General features: G+C 49.9%; 1 protein-coding gene across 8 annotated transcripts in view; it reads left to right on the top strand.

Moving 5' to 3' along the window:
- The window catches only part of ANO2 (anoctamin 2), a 336711-nt gene that overhangs the window by 264811 nt on the left and 57404 nt on the right, over nucleotides 1–14496 (top strand). For all 8 annotated transcript variants that reach the window (XM_089920173.1, XM_089920168.1, XM_089920169.1 and 5 more), the window contains 3 exons: nucleotides 9399–9510; nucleotides 11777–11834; nucleotides 12013–12113. In XM_089920173.1, coding sequence (XP_089776299.1) covers nucleotides 9399–9510; nucleotides 11777–11834; nucleotides 12013–12113 — 271 coding nt within the window. The remainder of the gene's footprint in view (nucleotides 1–9398; nucleotides 9511–11776; nucleotides 11835–12012; nucleotides 12114–14496) is intronic.

Below are 14496 nucleotides of genomic sequence, written 5' to 3'. Positions count from 1 at the left end.
AGAGAAACATTTTGGGTATACAGGGATGGATCTAATTTCGCATCAAATGTGCACGACGTGTGTTTTCAGAGCGCAGGGTGAAGGGCTGCTTTCTTGGCTCTGAGCACTGGGGCAAAGGGCGTCGGCTTCCCTGCACAGGGGTGTGCTTCCGGAGCAGGGACCCAGGTGGATGCGCGTGGACGCGCGTGGATGCGAGTGAGTGGATGCGTGTGGATGCGTGTGGATGCGCGTGGATGCGTGTGGATGTGTGTGGGCTGGTCTGAGACCTGTGCCTTCCGGGTGGGGAGACCACAGTACTGGCACTTTGAAATCTGGCTTAGAGTCATGTCTGCTGGGTTGTTTTCCTGGTCTGCCACCAGCTCCTGACTGCCTGGGTGGCCTCCTGTCCGTCCCATCTGGGAGGCCAGGGGAAGGGTGTGGCCAGGGTAGATTCTGCCACTGTTTGAGGGCCCCCCTCCGTGATGTTGGCTTAAAGTAACTGTAAATGTCGTCTGGGAGGCAGAGGGGATGGTGGGAGGCTGCTGCTTGTAATGCAGAAGACACGAGCACGGTTATAGCCTGAGTTTGTGGAACGATTATTAATGACACTGCTACTTTTATAACAGTTTAATACAACTGGCAAGAATCCCTCCCAAACTTGAGCTGTAACTATGAACATGTCTCTCGTTTTTCCAGTTAATCACTGAAGCCCCCATCTCTCCTTTTAGCAAGAAGCCCCATACATTCCTCTCCCTTTCTTTGAGTTTTCTGAGAACCCAGAGCCTGAATCCATGAGAAGCAAGGGAGTCATGGTGGTCATGCTCTGTTGGCCATCGTTTCCCTCTAGGCCCCTTCTCCCCCTGCGTCCACCGTGGTCTGTGCCCCAAGGCCCAGCAGATTCTATCACCAGGTACCCCACCCTGACTGGTGGCTGGGCTCAGCCAGTGGGAAGCAATGGAAGGAGCTTAGGGGGTAGAGGAGACGGAATTGGGGCCATTTCTTCCCTGATTTGCCCTCACCTCTGGCAAAAGTGTGCCTTCGTTAAAATCCCTTCTTCTGAACCGTCTGAGGTAAACTGTTTCCTGGTGCGATGCTGACTAACAGAGGAGGGTCAGGGCAACATCCATGCTTCAACAGGGGAATACCTAGAGTATGGCCAGCCCTTCACTCGTCGTGTGTCTCATTGCTACACCACATTGCTGCCGGATGCTGGCCTCGTCTCATCGGACAGGAGAGGCTGGACCACTGCTGAGATGGTCTGTCCACACCACCGGTCCCAGACAGGTCACTGGTCTCTTTAAGGAAGGACTGTCCTCTCCTTCAAAGGAAGCTCCATCGAGGGTCTGCAGCTATCAGGACACATAAGACCTGCATCCGCACCTCCAAGATGTCATTCTTCACGCAGACCCAGACTCTCTTCTCCCTGGAAATCCACCCTAGTTGCATACAGCCTGTCTTCTTAAACTTTCAAAACACAGTAGATCTGATGATACCTCGTCCCACCTCTCCCTGCGGGAGGTGACCCTCAGTGACTAGGGGGGCTCTCATCACCCCAAGTGATGCCAGCCCACCCCAGCCTTCAAAGAGGGCTCGGTCAGAGATTCTCGGGTAACCTGCTGGCATTTCTCTCACCAAAGAAGTGGAAACAAATGTACAAATGAAAAGTCTAATAGAGTGCCTTGCTACAGCGTCCTACTAACACAAGTGTTTGCGACCTTACACGGTGCTTCGTGCTTTCCATACTTTTGCTTGGACTTCACAACAAATGTTTCAGGAAGGTACCATTTTAGGAGTTAGGATGGTGAGGCTCAGAAAGGTAAATCACGTCTCTGCAGGAAAGTGGGACAGAAAGGTCTTCTTGCTCCCAGCCCAGAACCTCCTCTCCGCTTGTCATAGGCTCCACGGTAGTGCCGTAGAACACAGAGGACCAGAGCAGAGAGGACCTGGGAAATCACCCACTTCAGGCTGTGGCTTGCCTGAGGATCTGATGCCTCAGAGCTGGCCAGGTGCTTTGGAGGATGGTTCTCAAGTCACACAAAGCCCCAGCCGCCTTGGGGCATGAGGACAGAAGCACACAGGCCCAGTGACTCAGTGAGTCTAACTTTGAACTCTCAATTTTCCCTCCAAACCTGTCACTTTCATCATTCTTCCCATCTCAGCAAGTAGCACTCACACGCTCTTACCAGAACCCAAGCATCCTCCTGGATCACTCTTTTTTTCACCCCTAAACTCCCGTCTGGTAAGTATTGTCTAGTCCTCCTTCAGATGTTTCCCAGCTCTGATCAGTTCTCACGACCTCCCTCCCAATACTGGTCGTGTCCTGCCTGGACAACCACACAGTCCTGGTTTGTCTCTCTGCTTCCACTTCTGTCCCCCACTCCATTCCCGCACACACACGCTTCCTTTCCAGGGGTCCTTCTCAGCATCTCTCTGCCTCACCCATAAGGAGACTTCCCACTGTGTGTCCTGTGAATCTCAGGTCCTTCCAGTGGCTACAGAACCCCTTCCTCTCCATTCCTCTTCCTCATACTTTCTCGTCACTCCGAATGCCCCGGCCCCTGGGACTGTCTGTTCCACCCCTGCCCCCAGCTCCTCATTCAGAGACCTCTCCTGGCCACTCCAACGAAAACAGTCTTCCTGTCGCCTTTTCCTCCCGCTTCTCATCTCCCTGTGGATTCCATCAGTACTCAATGCCCTCCAACACGCGCCCCTCCCTCTTCTGGACCGTATGCACCACATGGCAGGGAGCTCATGGCGCACGGCTGTACTCCCAGCGCCCAGTGCCTGGCACACCAGGGTCACTAGGTGGACATTTGTTGAATAAAAAAAGATAACGATGGAAAAGGTAAAAACATTCCCTTTGGGTGATCTTCCCCTGGGAAGACACCAGGGGATGGACTGAGATGGGATTACTCCACCTCTGCTCGCTGGGGGCTCGGTTTCTAGACCAGTGAGTGTGTTTGCCAGATGACCCCGCCGGTGTTGTGTCTGCGGTTGTGACCCGGGCACACCGACCTGTTCTCTCCCTGCTCCCTCTTTGCCACGAGGAGAGCATCCCCGTAGAGCAGACGGAACAGTTGAATGGGGACCCCATGTCAGGTGTTGCACAGCGCGCTGGAGTTCTCACGGATGCCCTGTAACAGAGCGCTGCTCTCTGTCTGTCTCCCTCTCTCTCTGCAGGTGCTTGCTCCCTTTTGTGTCCCCTTTCCTTAAAATGTACTGTCACCGGGGGCTGGGCTGCTAGAGCACAGTAGGCCTCCTGTCCCTTTGGGGGCAGCCGTCATCTTCCTGACTCTAAGGGTGGGGCCCCTTTTGCTTAGAAACGCTCTAGGGCTCCAGGGGTATCTCAGGAGCATCCACCCATAATCTCCAGCTCTGGGGCGCTCAGTGCCCTGGGACAATGCACTGGCTGCCTGGTTATCCAGCTCGCTGGCTTCTGCCAGGGTGATTCCTTCCCCATGGCATAAACAAGGCAACAACGTCACACAGGAGGCCGGGATCACCTCCACCCCCAAACCCACACACCTGCCCACACACACAAACAGGGGGAAGGCCATATGATTGGGCTGCCAGGAAACACTGCTGTTTGTAAAAGCTAGATCTGTCCTGGGGGAGAGGCAGGGAGCGCTGTGGCGCCTTTGCTTTCTGACGCAGCTTCCGTCCTTCCCAGAGCCGTGCCAGGGCTGGAACTGGTTGAAGTTCACACCTGGACATCACCTTTTTGTCTTGTCGCCATCATTCTGTATCTGCTGGATTGTCAGGGACACCCATTAGGATGAGCTGCTCTTCCAAAATTCCGATTCCGCAGCCGACATCCTTTTGCCCGCCGTGCTGTTTCCATATGACGAGGATGGTGCTCTGGGGACTTGGAATTCTGAGCTGGCCCCCTGAGACTCGCTTGGGCTTTCATACTAATTATTTTCCAAGGCAGTTTACAGCTGGGTCATTTATACTCATATTTTTTCATGACACAATGCGTCAGAGGTTTAACATTTAAAAGAAAGGGGGTTGGGTAAGGGCGCCACACAGGAATTCTCTGATGGTCTCTCCTGGTCCTAGAGTCTGCCCTTTGTCCGAAATCTGCTCCAGCTGGTGGTGAGCAGGTGAAACTCTCAGATGGCCTCCAGTCAACCTGGGGTGGCTTCCTGGGGGAGGTGAGATTTCAGGAGCCTGGGAATGCTGGAGAGGGGTTGCATTCTCCCTTCTCACACTGTCTCCATGTTGACTCTCCTCTCCATCCCCGTAGCAATTGATATCTAAAGACACTTTATTTGGAGTTTTATAAAACACAAGGCTGGTCCATTTTCTCATGGGCTCAGTTTGGGACCACTCCAGATTCTGTGTCCTATCAGGGGATGGTGCCCAGTGTCCTGAAGTGCCCTAACTGTGCTGTAGACATCATCCCACCCCAAAAAGGACCCTGAAAAACCTGTTCTGTTTCACTGGTGTAGGTGGGCGAGGCTCCTCATGTTGGCTGTTGGAAGAGATCTATTCTAAGATGGCACAATATCGTTTGTACATCAGCTAATTATACTTCAATCAAAAAAAAAAGAGACCCAAATTCGCAGGGAGCTCCAGGGCCCCCGTTCTCTCCCTCCCCAGGGCCACGTTCCCTGGGACACCCCCCCCCCCCGACTTCCCCAGAACTCTCAGCAAAGCACCCAGCATGGCCGCAGAGCTTCTCTGTTGTGGGACCCTTGACTGATTTAGTGGCCTATCAAGGGAATTTGGATTGTTTATTGGAAATGCCCATTATTTATGGATCTCTTGGCCTTAAAAGCATAGGCACAGGCTGTTTTTAGAAATAAACCTAATAAATAATAACCAGACCCATGATTTATCAGGATGGAGGAAGGAAGTCACTCATTTCCAGTTGGAGCAAAGATCTCTGAAGGGACTGGATTCTCTTTCCAGAGAACTTAGAGGGAATTCCTGTAGGGATTGGGGGATCTGCATACAAAGAGTTCAAAGGCAATTATAAAAGAAAATCAAAGACATGTGCCTCTCTGTACCTCATCCTTAATCCCCTTCTAGCCACATTTACAAGGTGAGTTTTCCAAATTTTTAGATCCTCAGACCTGATTACCTGAAAACTGAGGTGACCTCAGTTTTCATTTTCTTGCCCCCAAAATATTTAAAAGTGAGACACAAGATATTATTAAGTTATTGTTGAATTGGCTGGGCAGAGGCTCAAGCTCCTATTGAAAGTGATCCCTCCCACCCTCCTTCCTTCCTTCCGTCCACTGAAAAAAATTCACAACCTAAAAGTTGAGCATTATGTTTTATTCAGTGGACTTTCTGATTACTTAAGCCCGGGAGGCAGACTCTCAGGTAGCTCTGAGGGTCTGCTCGGAAGAGGTGAGGGGGGAGCCAGGATACACAGGAGTTTCTGCAACAAAAACCAGGTAGTTGGACCATTGAAAGATTACTGTTAGTTAAAGAAAAACAGACAAGTTAATGAATTTAGCGATTTTCTAAGTTTGAGAAGATGCAAGAGTCCGGGCTCATTGAAATCACCTCTTTGATATGCACCTTAACTATCTAAGGTCAGTGTCCTGCTTTTCTCCGTTCCGGATTCCGTTCAGGGGGCACCGTCCAGGGTGGCTGCACTGGCTGATGACTCGATGGCTGCTCCATCCTTTGTTTACTGATAGGTGGTGACTTTCTTCATCTACCCTCCCTCCCTCCCTCCCTCCCTCCCTCTTCCCCTTCTCCTCCTCCCCTTCCTCCCTTCTCTCTGCCTCTCTGTCCCCAGTCTCTCTGCTTTGTAACCCAGCTACAACAGGGTATGGCGGGGAACCTCTGTCCTGCCCCTGTGCTCATCTTGAAGTCGGACGCAGCCCTTTGGCGCATCCCCCAAGAGCCCACCCAGGCCCTTTGACACGGTAAGGAATGCAGTGGTAGTGAGTCTCCATGGAGAGGCAAATGAGGGGGTCACGCTACAAATTACACAGCAGAAATTAATGGACACTTCAACCAGGCACCCCCCGCTTGTCACGCAGCAGCCCCCCTCATCCCCCTCTCCGCCCTTCCCCCTCCCAGAGCCCTGGCTCTCGCCTTTTTTGGGTCCTGCATCTACCTCTAGCACCCCTGTCTCTTCTCTTAACTAGGGAATCTAACTCTCTCTGGCTGCTCCTCTCATATCTTCATACCGTTATCCTGCCCAACAGACCAAGGTCCCTCCTTAGGCTTTGCCCTCCTTGTCATGTGACAGGGAATTTTTAGTAAATGACAAATACTTCAGTATTTACTTCTTCCAAATAATGTTTTCTTCATGTCGTGTCACGTCATTCATTAACCCAATAAACGTGCACAGTAGATTACTATACATCTGACACCAGCTGTGTTCCCCCCAGAAGATGTATCTCTCTGACCTCACTCATTGTGAAAAAGCCATCCAAACCGCACATGGTGGGGGCGGGTGGGATGGGGGTGGGGAAGGTGATGAGGTTAATAGCCACTTCGGGGTTCAGAGTTATGAGATCTTAAAACCGAAAGTGACCTTAGAACTCGATGGCAGGCACTTCCTCCGGGGCCTCAGAATTGTTTCCTTTAGTCAGAGCGGAAAGAGTCAGGTTGAAGAAGTGGATGTGGATCTGGAGCTCGGGGAGGGCATGATGAGTATAAATCAACAGGGTGGTCCTGCCTCTTTGTAGGGCAGGATTTGTAGCAGGGAGGGGAAGGCCTTCTAGGTTAAAGTTTGAAGGGGCTTTGCTAACATATGTAAATTAAAGAAGAGCTGGCAGAAGTGGGAGTGTTAACCATAAATGGTGAGTACAAGGCATTATCCAGATGCTTGCTGGGCTCGGCAGTGCGATTGCCCAGCACTTTTATCCATGGGGTTGCACATGTGTCTGTCCATGTGTGGCAGGAAGGAGAAAACCACAAAGCCATCTGTTGGCTGAGGGATATCGTGGTAGACTTTTCCAACCTCACCTCCTGAAGAATTAATGACGATGTCTCCAGACTCCCTAGCAGGCAATGCTATTGCCAGAATTGTCTGGAGGACCTCAGAAAGCTTGTGCTGTGGTTCTGTGGGGTGGGGACAGAGGATCACCTACAGGTGATCTCTGCCAGCAGAATCCTCTTGCCAGGAGGATCACCTACCAGCCATGTTCTCCGTCGATTGGTAGAAAGTGATCAGTAATCACATGGAAATGATGCCTGGAACCTCAGGGGGCAAGTCATGTGCACAGACATCCAACCTGTGATGGCCCAACTGTGCTGTGGAAAGCAGAGCTGCTGGACCTGCATGATGGTGATGGTGGTGATGGTCATGGTGATGATGGTGGTGATGGTGATGATGGTGATGGTGGTGATGGTGGTGATGATGGTGATGGTGGTGATGATGGTGATGGTGGTGATGGTGGTGACGGTGGTGATGGTGGTGATGATGGTGGTGATGGTGATGGTGGTGATGATGGTGATGGTGATGGTGGTGATGATGGTGGTGATGATGGTGATGGTGATGGTGGTGATGGTGGTGATGATGGTGATGGTGGTGATGGTGGTGATGGTGATGGTGATGATGGTGGTGATGGTGATGGTGGTGATGGTGGTGATGATGGTGATGGTGATGATGGTGATGATGGTGGTGATGATGGTGATGATGGTGATGGTGGTGATGATGGTGATGGTGGTGATGGTGGTGATGGTGGTGATGGTGATGATGGTGGTGATGGTGATGATGGTGATGATGGTGATGGTGGTGATGGTGATGGTGGTGATGGTGGTGATGATGGTGATGATGGTGGTGATGGTGATGGTGGTGATGATGGTGATGGTGATGATGGTGGTGATGATGGCGATGATGGTGATGGTGGTGATGATGGTGATGGTGGTGATGATGGTGATGGTGGTGATGGTGATGATGGTGATGGTGGTGATGGTGATGGTGGTGATGGTGATGGTGATGATGGTGGTGGTGGTGATGGTGATGATGGTGGTGATGGTGGTGATGGTGATGGTGGTGATGATGGTGATGGTGGTGATGGTGATGATGGTGATGGTGGTGATGGTGGTGATGATGGTGATGGTGGTGATGATGGTGATGGTGGTGATGATGGTGATGATGGTGGTGGTGGTGATGGTGGTGATGGTGGTGATGATGTTGATGGTGATGATGGTGATGATGGTGGTGATGATGGTGATGATGGTGATGGTGGTGATGATGGTGATGGTGATGATGGTGATGGTGATGGTGGTGATGGTGGTGATGGTGATGGTGATGATGGTGGTGATGGTGGTGATGGTGATGATGGTGATGGTGGTGATGGTGATGATGGTGATGGTGGTGATGGTGGTGATGATGGTGATGATGGTGGTGGTGGTGATGGTGGTGATGGTGATGGTGGTGATGATGGTGATGGTGATGATGGTGATGTTTAGGACAACATCATTTACTGAGGTCCGCTATGTGCCAAGCACCTGGCCGAGTGCTCTGTGAGCATTCCCATTGTGTCTTCAGGGCAACCCTGTGAAGGAGGTATCATTATCCTTTTTATATAACTTCACTTCTCTAATTACATCTAGCATTTGAACTCAAATATGTCTGATGCTAAAACCTGCTCCTACAACCATCTCTGTAGCAAAACAAAACAAGCAAATCATCCCACCCCTCAACACACAGCTGAGAGGGGCTGGGAGCTCTGTGGGTTCAGCGTGGCCTGCCAGGGCCTCTAGGACTGTGTGCCAACATCAGTGAACTCAAGTGGGTTTTAGGATGGAGGGGAGATTGGAGAATGAAGAAGTTTTCAGTGTTGCTGGCTCTCCAGGACTGACACCGCATTTCTCATGGGGACCAGGATGAGTAACTCTTCACTTTCCCTTCTTTCAGCCTTAGGGGAAAATCAAGGCCAGGATCACAATAGTGATGGTAGTCACTAAGCTTCCTCATTCTCAAGTCCCCTCCCAGGGCCACAGGTGCCTGGGGGCTCATGTATGCCTGGGGCAATCTCCTTAGACAAGCTTTTACTGCTTCTTGACTTCTGTTCACTGGTTAACTAGGCTTTCTGTCAGGGATGTTTGTTCAAGTAAAATCTCCATAGAAGTGTCAAGTATGCAGGTAAAAGCTGAATTCCTCTTGATGAAGCAAGGGTGGTGGGAGGATGTTCTGCTTGCCCAGATCTCCCTTTGAGGAGCCCAGTGTGAAACCATTGCTTGCGTGGATAAGCGGAGGGTAGCAGAAAGAGACAGGTGATGATCGTATGTATGCTTGGCCTTCTGTAGCCTCATACTACCTGGAACACCGCTTGGGACCTCCCAGATGAAGTCAGTTCTAAGGTGCGAGAGAGATGGATCTCTTAGTTTCTACTCTGAAGGAGTAAACTGACAGTTAATGGCTCACGTCACAGGATCACAACTCTGGAGAGGTGAGAAATCTGTCTCTCAGTCTGACCAGCTTTGCTCTTCTCTTTCAGAGGTTCCAAAAACAGAGCAGACATTTGAAGAGCGCCTGGTACTCAAGGCTTTCTTGCTAAAATTTGTCAATGCCTACTCACCCATCTTCTATGTGGCCTTTTTCAAGGGGAGGTGAGTATCTCGGTGCCATACATGGAAGGGCAATTGGTCATGAAGACTGAGCCCTCCACTGGAGTCAGCCTGTCTCCATTGTCAGTTTACACCCTTGGCCCCATTCCCCACTCCCTTTGCCACCTGGCTGCACTAAATCATTTTGGATTAGCCTCTTCAGATTCTGTTAACATGGGAAACTCTGCAGTGATTCGGCTCTGGGCCCTGAAGGGTTAGTCTTAGAGGAATTTGTGTCTCTCAACTTGGAGACTGTGACAGGAGGGAATTTCATGTCTAGCCAGTGGCTCTTAGATCTTGCAATACAGGTCTGATGGCAACTACTCAGAGTTAGTGTGGACTTCACAGGTTAGGAGCACAGCCTCCCACAGGACTGCCCTTACCTCAGACAGTACTGCAAGCTCTGGGGCTCTCAGGCCACTGATGGGTCTGCCCAACTGGCTACAGCCACTAACCCCTTGGGTTTGATAATTCACTAGAACCACTTATAGAGCTTGGAATGTGCTATTCTTAAAATTAGGGTGTTATCATCACAAAGAGATACAAATCCAAAGCGACAGACGGGAGAGGCACGTAGGGTAGGGTCTAGGAGCATCCTGAAAAGAAGCTCCCATGTCTTCAGGATGTCCTCAGCATGTCAGTTTCCTGGCACATCCATGTGCATCACCAACCGGGATGCTCGTCCAAGCTTCAGTGTCCACAGTTTTTGCTGGGGTCCTGTTATACAAGCATCATTGAATGAATCATCGCTCATGTGACTGAACTCAATCTGCAGTCCCTCTCCCCCAGCTGAGGTCCGGCTGCTTTTACTGGGCTCAAAGCCCCAACTCTCTGATCACGTGGTTGGTCTTTCTGACACTGGCCTCCCCATCCTGAGTGATCTCATTAGCATAAACCTAGGTCTAGTCCCAGGGACCCACCATGAATAACAAAGACACTCCTATCAGGAAATTCCAAGGGTTTAGAGGCTCCTCCCAGGGATCAGGGACAGTGACCAGTCATATTCTTTACTATATAACAGTCCTGGGTGTAAAATCACTTCTGATAAATAGTGATTGTGGTAGTCTTGGCAACAGCACAGTGTAATCTGGAGTAAGTACCATAAAAATGGTGCAAAGGAAGTATTAGGGGAACACTTAATTATGAACAGAGACAGGGAGACCTCACCAAGGAGGAAAGTCAAGCTGAGCCTCAAATGGACAAGTAGGATTTCAAAAGATGGGTGAGGGGATGACATTTCAAGAAAGTGGGATTCTTCTGATGACCTCTCTGGTTCCATGGTTGGCTAGTACCTCTCTGCCTCCCCCATTGGCTCAATCTTCTTATCCCCCAATAAAATAGACCCTTAGGTCTTAGAAGAGGAATGAGGCAGGCTTCTTCCATTCCTCTAAGTACTTTCAGTAAGAAGTCTGGACTTTTCTTTTCTGGTCCCAGGAATCTCCACTTGCAACTTTAGTCCATCTTGGCCTTCATTTTCTGGGAAATCAGAAGCCCTCATGGAGGAATTGCAATCAGAACCCGATTCTTGACACGAGCTGAGGGAAAAAGGTGCAGGACAGTGCACTTAGAGACAATACAGACTTCGTTGTGTTTAGGCTCTGAAATGATCTCTCTCTCTCTCTCTCTCTCTCTCTCTCTCTCACACACACACACACACACACACACACACACACACACGCACAAAGAGTACCCCAGCTTCATTCCAGACCCAGCGTCAATCCCCTCCCCTTGGAATTTGACCACGTTAAGAGCTACGAATGAACTTATCTACAGAAGAGAAATAGAGTTACAGATGTAGAAAATAAACTTATGGTTACCGGGGGGTAAGGGGCAGGGAGGAATACATTGAAGATTGGGATTGTACTATATATAAAACAGATAACTAATAAGGACCTACTGTAGAGCACAGGGAACTCTGCTCAGTACTCTGTAATGGCCTATAGGGGAATAGAATCTAAGAAAGAGTGGATATATGTATATGCATAACTGATTCCCTTTGTTGTACAGCAAAAACTAACACAACATTGTAAATCAACTATAATCAACTATATTCCAATAAAAACTAAAAATCAAGAGGTGAACCCTATGTGTTGTGGGTGATTGTTAGCTGATAACAGGTATGAACTCCTTCCTGGTGATGAGCATCCACCCTAGCCAGTCCTTTCAAGAACAACATCGGGCAGTGGCTGGTCCACTCAGGAGACACGCCCTCAGGCAGTCCTGACTCCCTCTCTCTTCCCCTAACTCTTCCCACACTTCTCCGTTTCAGGTTTGTGGGCAGACCTGGAAGCTACGTTTATGTGTTTGACGGTTACCGCATGGAAGAGGCAAGTAGAGCCACTGGTGTTTCATGCCCGGCTAGGCTAGTGGTTTGTAGGTGCCCCTGCCACCCCTGCCGCCCCGCCCCAATCCTTACTGCCTCCACAGGCTGGCTTAGTTCGCACCCTTGCCTCTCTGAGCTCCACCTGGTCTGACCGCCCCTTCCTTCCTCTTCTCCTCCTGCAGTGCGCCCCTGGGGGCTGCCTCATGGAGCTGTGCATTCAGCTCAGCATCATCATGTTGGGGAAGCAGTTGATCCAGAACAACATCTTCGAGATTGGAGTCCCGTGAGTAATGAACTCTGCTTACCCCTCTCCTTGCTGCCAGGGCTGAGCCCGGCAGTGCCAGGCTTCCAGCAGGATCTCGTGGTCTCTCCTCTTCTAAGACAGATGGACTCTCTACTCCTCTGTCCACTCTCCAGTAACTTCCCCATGAGGTAGGGCCCCTCCCACAAGTCTTGTTTGCCAATCCAGTTCGAGATGTTTGAGTCTCAGAAGGATTAAGCACTTGCTTAAGTGCCCATAACAGAAAGTGACAGAGCTGTGAATCAGGTACCTCTGACCTCAAAGTGCATCATGCTTTTTTTAAAAAAATTATTTATTTTATTTTTGGCTGCTTTGGGTCTTCATTGCTGCACGCGGGCTTTCTCTAGTTGCGGCAAGCGGGGTCTACTCTTTGTTGCGGTGCGCGGGCTTCTCGTTGCGGTGGCTTCTCTTGTTGCGGAGCACGGGCTCTAGGCCTGCAGGCTTCAGTACTTGTGACGCATGGCCTCAGTAGTTGTGGCTCGCAGGCTCAGTAGTTGTGGTGCACGGGCTTAGTTGCTCCGCGGCACGTGGGGTCTTCCCGCACCAGGGCTTGAACCCGTGTCCCCTGCATCAGCAGGCGGATTCTTAACCACTGTGCCACCAGGGAAGCCCCATCCTACTTTTAATGCTATGTCCTCCTGAAACTGAAAGTGGGGTCTGGCTGCTTGCCGCTCGAAAGCCAATAACGAGGCAAGGTTGGTGGAAAGGAGAGTTTGCTTTGTTTTGGATGCCAGCAACCAGGATTGGGGGGGGGAGGGTGGACACCTGTCCAAAGGCCAAAACACCCCGCTCCTACACCCACTGGGCAAGAGCTTTTATACGTGGAGGGAGGGGGCTACGTGCAGAAACAGCACAGTCAGCTCTGGCCGTCATCTTGAAATTGGTCCTGGGTCATCTGACCAGCGTCATCTTGATTGTTTTAGGTACAGTTAGCCTTCAGTTCCAGGGTCGGTTTGTTCCCATTTCCTTGAGGCCAGTTCTCGGAATTGTGGCAGCTTGTGTCATGGCTACAGTCTGGTCTTCATGCACTTAACTTCTTCCACCTGGTGGAGGTTTCAGTGTCTATAAGACAGCTCACAGGATATGGCTCAGAATATTATCTGAAGCCCTTAAGAAGGAACTAAAGGTCCTTGACTATGCTTAATGACTAAATTGTTATTACTTGTCCTCCTTTGACTGTTTTGCTTTGTTTCTGAATTTTCTCACTTCTCTGATTAAACTTATTCTTTGGCTAAAGTTTTTCCACAGACAAAAGCAGGCTGAGGACTTAGGGGGGCAGGGAACACAGGGTTCTGCTCCATTTCACTCCCAGTGAACAAGTAACAGAGGCGTGGAGGATGAATAGGAAAGATTGAAACACAATGTAATCATTTAGAAAAATCTCTAAGGAACTGTGGAATATATGATCTTAGGAGGGGAAGGATGCATAGCTGGTGAAACAGAACGGATTTTCATGTGGATTGTTTCCCTTCCCCTCCCACGTGGTTTTTTTTACAAAGACTTCTTTCATTAGGTTGTTTGTTTTTTATTAACGTCTTTATTAGAGTATAAATTGCTTTACAATGTTGTGTTAGTTTCTGCTGTATCACAAAGTGAATCAGCTATACGTATACATATATCCCCATATGTCCTCCCTCTTACGTCTCCCTCCCACCCTCCCTATCCCACCCCTCTAGGTGGTCACAAAGCACCGAGCTGATCTCCCTGTGCTATGCGGCTGCTTCCCACTAGCTAGCTATTTTACGTTTGGTAGTGTGTATATGTCCATGCCACTCTCTCACTTCGTCCCAGCTTACCCTTCACCCTCCCCGTGTCCTCAAGTCCATTCTCTACGCCTGTGTCTTTATTCCTGTCCTGCCCCTAGATTCTTCAGAACCATTTTTTTTTTTAGATTCCATATATATGTGTTAGCATATGGTATTTGTTTTTCTCTTTCCGACTTACTTCACTCTGTATGACAGACTCTAGGTCCATCCACCTCACTACAAATAACTCAATTTCATTTCTTTTATGGCTGAGTAATATTCCATTGTATATATATATACTACATCTTCTTTATCCATTCATCTGTCCGTGGACACTTTGGTTGCTTCCATGTCCTGACTATTGTGAATAGAACTGCAGTGAACATTGTGGTACATGACTCTTTGAATTATGGTTTTCTCAGGGTATATGCCCAGTAGTGGGATTGCTGGGTTGTATGGTAGTTCTATTTTTAGTTTTTTTTTTTTGCGGTATGTGGTCCTCTCACAGTTGTGGCCTGTCCCATTGTGGAGCACAGGCTCCGGACACGCAGGCTCAATGGCCATGGCTCATGGGCCCAGCTGCTCCGCGGCATACGGGATCTTCCCGGACCGGGGCACGA

Source organism: Delphinapterus leucas, chromosome 11 (genome assembly GCF_059928025.1).
Source record: "Delphinapterus leucas isolate spDelLeu-1000000601 "Yukka" chromosome 11, BTC_Dleu_Yukka2, whole genome shotgun sequence".
Classification (NCBI taxonomy): Eukaryota; Metazoa; Chordata; class Mammalia; order Artiodactyla; family Monodontidae; genus Delphinapterus; species Delphinapterus leucas.
This window is presented reverse-complemented; position numbering and strand designations above follow the sequence as displayed.